At 43.2% G+C, this 6305-nt stretch overlaps 1 protein-coding gene across 1 annotated transcript in view; it reads right to left on the reverse strand.

Moving 5' to 3' along the window:
* MTNR1B (melatonin receptor 1B) overlaps positions 1-6041 on the reverse strand; it is a 16674-nt gene extending 10633 nt beyond the window's left edge. The window contains exon 1 of the mRNA XM_006771944.1: positions 5961-6041. Within this exon, the coding sequence (XP_006772007.1) occupies positions 5961-6041 (81 nt within the window). The remainder of the gene's footprint in view (positions 1-5960) is intronic.
* Positions 6042-6305: the final 264 nt, after the last annotated feature.

Raw genomic sequence — 6305 nt, forward strand, 5'->3', positions numbered from 1 at the left:
CCCGGCAGGAGGCCAGTGGGAAGGGAGCTAAATGAGATAATTAAGCCCCGGCAGGGGCCGGAGAAAAATGTGGGAACAGGAGGTCTTGGGGTGCAGGCTTTGCCAAAGGGAATGGGTCCCTTGGCAACTTGCTCAGGAGCAAGGGGGGACAATTCAGGTTAACAGACTAGATAAGGTGCTGGTGGCCCAGGCCTGCTGTTGTGGGAAGGGCAAAGCGCAGCTCTAAAGAGAATGTAATTCCCAGGCGATGGGAACATAGCCCAGAGCAAAGTAAGGTGGAAAGTTACCCTGAGGCAGCTGCAGGAGAAAGGTGAAGCTGTGCTCTTTATGGAGCACTTGCTGTCCATCGAGGGAGGCATTGGTGACCCTCTGCGCTGTCCTCTTTATAAAGCCAAGAAGGTACTTTAATAGATATGGGCGTCTCTTTAAACATGAATACGGAAACAGATGCATGGTCACCACTGGAGGTTACTGTAATGTGGGCTTCGGAGGGCTTAAAACAAGAGTAAACTGGCTATAAGAGAGGAGAAACTTAGATGCCCTTTATTTAGAATGTTTGAGCATTAAGAAGCAAGATAATAGCTAACCTCTTTGGAGGGCGAATCTTATGCCAGGAACTGTGCTGAGCACATCTTGCATCACTGGAATCACGGAGATAAAAAGGCTGATAATCCTAAATTTGGCGAGGAGGTGAAGCACCTGGGACGACCCTGCTTTCATCAGAATGCAAAGTGGTGCGGCCACTTTAAAGAGCTGTTTGGCAGTTTTTTGTGGAGTTAAGCATAAACCATCTTATGATCAAAAATGAAATGCATAAGTGAAACATATGCCCACAAAAGGATTTGTGCGAGGATATCCAGAGCAGCCTGATTTATAGTAGCCCAAACTGGAAACAGCCTAAATTTCCATAAACAGATAAGTGAGTAAGCAAATTGTGGAGTATGCATACAATGGAATACTACTCAGCAAGAAAACTACTGATACACACAACCACGTGGGTTAATCTCACAGTATTAAACTGAACAAAAGCAGCAAGATATAAAAGAGTACATACTGTACAATTTTATTTATGTAAAATCCAAAAACAGGAAACATTAAAGTGATAGAAATCAAAATAATGTCTGCCTGTGGGAGTGAAGATTGACTGTAACAGAACACAACATAAATTTCTGGGAGGTTATATGTATATGTGGGCTTTAATGTAAATTATACTCTCTCATCTCCCACCACAAATACAAAAACACAAAGGAAGGATGAGCCTTGTCCTGGTAGCTCAGTTGGTTAGAGAGTTGTCCATATACCAAGATTTCAAGTTTGATCCCTGGTCAGGGCACATACAAGAAGCAACCATGAATGCATACATAAGGAGAACACCAAATAGATCTCTCTCTCTCTCTCTCTCTCAAATCAATGAATAAAAATTTAAATAAATAAAAAGAGAAAGGAAGCATTGGAGAGGGAGGGGCTCTGATGATGTGATTATGCAGAAGATGATCATTAAAGGAACAAACGCCTTGAGCGATGAGCTCACCCAGAGGAGGAATGTTATTGTTAGGAGAGAGAGGCATTCTCCCCCTACAGGAGAAAGGAAGCAGAAGCCAGGTGCCAACTCAGAAGTGTTTCTAGATTTGGTGAGAAGATGAACGGTTCCTCTCTGGCTGCTATTCTCTCAGGGCGTTTGAGGCTCCCTCATTAGCCAGGATTCAGGGGATTCAGGGGGAGAGAGTGTGGGAGGTGTGCAGACAGAAGAAGGTATGAAATGTCATTTCAGAAAATGGGGAAGTTACCTAGGAAAGCATGACAGGTATGCCAGGAGAACAAGTGGCCATATGGTTTGAGATTGAGACTTTAAATGAAGCTTTGTCGGGTGGTTGTTAATCAGCAACTTGGAGCGGCTCTGGACAGGCCCAGAGAACGCAGAGGGAACTTCAGTGAGGATTGGGGCTTGCCAGCCAGGTGTAAATAACAGAAGGAAATGCAAGGACATGGCAGGAAGATCGACTCCAGGATTTGTGTTAAATGAGGGATGATGAGAAGACAGAAGGGGGCTGATGGATCAGGAGAAAGATGTGGGATCGAGGGATTAGAGGAATTGAATTCAAAGAATTGTGGTGAGTGAATCTGAAAAAAATAGATTGTGGTATTTTAGAGAGTGACTCGTTTGAAAATGAGATTTCTGAGCAGTGCAGATTGTACTGATGTGAGGGTTCTGATGGTGATTATGGGAGTGGGGTGCCAGGGAAAGGTGAGTGAAAGCTTTTTGAAATGAGAAGCTTATAGAACCAAGAAGTCTTTAGGGGGTAGATTTCATGATGATGAGATAAAACACCACCAACAACAACTATGAGTCAGAAGGCAAATCCCCAATGAATGAGAAGGGATGCCCAGCTAGTTGGTAGTAGAGCTAAGGGAAGAGGAGAAGGGCACAGCTGGGCGTGTGAGTGTTCCGGAAGAAGGGACAGCCATGCTTTCTGGGTCTGACACACACACATGTATCAAACATGTAACGGTGCTTCTCTGACTTTCAACGACCATCATAGCAATAGATAAGTTGAATACAGTATAAGTTGCCCAGTTCAGACACACTAATAACACACATTAGGTTAACTGAGCATGAGGCAGGAATTTGTCCTGTACTGCCCCAGAGTGTGCACCCTGCCATATCCACGAAAGTGTCTCTCAAGACCTTTGGGCACTGAGAATTGGGGTACCATCTACCTAAGAAGTCAATGCTGTGCCTTAAAAGGGCAGCGAAATGACCAAGCTGTGCCTTAAAAGGGCAGCGAAATGATGCAGCCACTCTGGAAGACAATTTGGCAGTTTCTTAAAAATAACAAAAACAGCCCTAACTGGTTTGGCTCAGGGGATAGAACGCCGGCCTGCGGAGTGAAGGGTTCCAGGTTTGATTCTGGTCAAGGGCATGTACCTTGGTTGCGGGCACATCCCCAGTAGCGGGTGTGCAGGAGGCAGCTGGTCAATGTTTCTCTCTCATTGATGTTTCTAACTGTCTATCCCTCTCCCTTCCTCTCTGTAAAAAAATCAATAAAATATATTTTAAAAAACAACAACAAAAACAAATACACTCTTACCATACAATTTGGTAATTGCACTTTTTGGTATTGTCAACAAAAGGTTGCTGCCGCCAATCTAAAGCCAACAGGAATCCCCAAGCCAGGGTGCAGAAAAAAGAGAAACTTTGTTCAGGTAAAGTTATCAAACCAGGAATAGCAATCACTGGAGGAAACTGAAATTGCATCCCCCAGAGACAAATAGGAGGCCAGCTTACATAGAGAAAGTGCCTGCCCTGATCCCCGATTGGTCCATTTTTATGCAGATCAGGAATCCATATTTGTACAGTTTGATTGGTCCAAATAGCACTGTCCTGATCAGTCAAAATCTTGCATCCTGATTGCTTATTATGGAGCTGTTCTGATTGGTCAGGAAAACTGCAATTGAACAGGGCAGGTCTCAGCCCATTGGTTAAAATATGATTCAAGGAACTCCCTTATGGGTTTGGCTCAGGCAATAGAAACACAATGCACAAGGCTTAGAAGTTCAGTCTGTAGCTTTTCCCTGATACCAGCATGAGTGAGAGGCCTCTGTTAATAATGGCTTCTAGACTCTAGTTATGAATTTGTGCCCAGTTGACTATGAGGAGTCCTTTCTGACAGATGTATTACTCACTGAGGTCCACAGAATTTACCCAAAAGAGTTGAAAACTTATGTCCACATAGAAATCTGCAGATGATTATAGCCACTTTATTAATAATTTCTAAAACTTTGAATTAACCACGATGCCCATCAGTAAGTGAATGAAAAAATAAATTGTGGCACATTGATACAATGTAATATTGTTCAACACTAAAAAGAAATGAGCTACAAGCCATGAAAAGACTTGGAAAAAATTTAAGTGCATATTACTCAGTGAAAGACACCAATCTAAAGAGGCTACATACTACCCCGACCAGTGTGGCTTAGTTGATTGGGCATCATCTTGTGCACATAAGCTTGGGGGTTCAATTCCTGATCAGGGCACATGCCCAGGTTGTGAGCTCAGTCCCCAGTGGGGGGCATGCAGGAGACAGCTGATCAATGTTTCTTTCTCTCTCTCTCTTCCTCGCTCTCTAAAAAATAAATAAAATCTATAATAATAAAAGCATAATGTGCTAATTAGACTGGACAACTTTCCAGATGAAGCCGGGTCTGGGAGGGAAGCCAAGGTCCTGGGTGCCAGAGGGAAGCTAGTGCCAGTAGCCGGGGGAAGGAAGGCCTACTCTTGCACAAATTTCGTGCATTGAGCCTCTAGTATTAAATAAATAAGTGGCTATATACTACTGTATGATTCCAAATATAAGACCTTGTGGAAAAGACAGAACTATGAGACAATAGAAAGATCAGTGATTTCCAGGAATTAGGAAGAGGAAACAAATGAATATTTGGAGCACAGAGTATATTTAAGGGCAGTCAAACTACCCTGATGATACTAAAATGATAGATACATGTTATTAGACATTTGTCCAAACACATAGAATATACAACACCAGGTGTGAACCCTAATATGTCAATGTAGGTTATCGATTATAACAAATATACCACTCTGGTGGGGGATGTTGATAGTGTAGGAGGCTATATATGTGTAGGGGCAGGGGTTATATGGGAACTATTTGTAATTTGTACTCAATTTTGCTTTGAACTTAAATCTGCTCTAAAAAATAAAGTCTATTTAAAAGGGAGGGGAGTGACAGGGTAAGAAGGAAGGTTATTGCCAGGGCAGCTAAAAATGCCCCAGATCTCAGTGAAAACAGAATCCACAAAACTATCAACCAGGCAAATACAGAGGGAGAAGTCATGAAGGAGAGGAGATTGGAACTAGGTCATCTGAGGCGATGGAGAGGAGTGCTCAAGTTTAAAAGAGGGCATTACCTTCAAGGAACTGAAAAGACATCTCAGAAGGAGTAAGCTCAGGGCAGAGAAGCTAGCTAGAGACTGGGCTAAAGAAGTGGGGAGGAGCCCTACCCAGTTTGGCTCAGTGGATAGAGTATTGGCCTATGGACTGAAGGATCCAGGGTTTGATTCTGGTCAAGAGCACATACCTTGGTTGCAGGCTCCTCCCCGGCACGAGCCCTGGTCAGGGCACGTGGAGGAGGTAACTAATTGATGTGTTTCTCTCACATCAATATATCTCTCTGTCTGTCCCTCTCCCACTCTCTCTAAAAAAAAATCAATGGAAAAATATCCTCAGGTGAGGATTATACAAACAAACAAAAGGAAGTGGGCAGGAACTGGTCCTGGTAAGCCTCAAAGGCACCTTGAAGACTCTGGACTTAATTCCAAGTGCAGTGGAATCTGTGGATGGGTTTGTCAGACACCTGCACTCTGCCCCACTTTTGCAGTCTTCCCTCCCAATGCAGAGAAGATGTCTACAGCAGAAAGCAATTCCCGAGTTAACATCCAAGTGTAGAAGCGTGGTGATTGCTTCCAGTGTTGCAGGCTGAACTAACTAAGGGCTCTAACTAAGAGGGCTCCTTTCACAATGAGTGAAGCCAATAGTGGCTGCAACAGTGAAATACAATTATATGTGAAGAAAATAAAACCCTGAAGAAGGGAAGGGAGAGAGAGAGAGAGGAGGGGGGTTCAAGATTCTTAGCTGGTCTCTTAACCAAACAAATCAACATTTTGAATACCTACAGAGTGTCCTAGGGTTACCAAAATGAGCAGGACTGGTGTTCCTCATACCTGCCTTCAAGTCCACACTCAAATCAAAATATGCTCACACAAACTCAGCTTCCTACACCCCAACAATAACACCTTTCACTCTGGATAGTGCTTGAAACTTTTTCCAAACGGCTTTTACACATGCCATGTGGTGTCCCCTCTCAACAGCTCCATGAGGCCTGAGAAGCAGGTCAATTTTCCAGTTGGAAAACAAGGAAACAGATTCTCATAAATAGATAACTTACCAAGGTCGGGGGCTGATGACTGGCCAAGATGAGTCTGTTACCCAGATGTCCAACAGAATCCATGTATTTTATTGAATGCATGATGGCTTTTACTCCCTTAGTATGAAACGTATAAAAATAAAATCAAAATTTTGTTCTGCTAATCAGCTTGCAACATGGCTGAAACAACCGCTTGCTCTTTTAATAATACTATAAACAATACCATTAGCAGCCACAGCTCATATTGCATGTCTACTCTGTGCTGGACATATGGGACATTGGGCTTCTTTTAATCCTCACATCTCTATGAGACGGATGCTTACTGTGCACTGTGAAGAAACTGAGATTCAGAGAGGTTAAGAAATC

This window comes from Myotis davidii, unplaced genomic scaffold, assembly GCF_000327345.1.
Source record: "Myotis davidii unplaced genomic scaffold, ASM32734v1 scaffold345, whole genome shotgun sequence".
NCBI lineage: Eukaryota > Metazoa > Chordata > Mammalia > Chiroptera > Vespertilionidae > Myotis > Myotis davidii.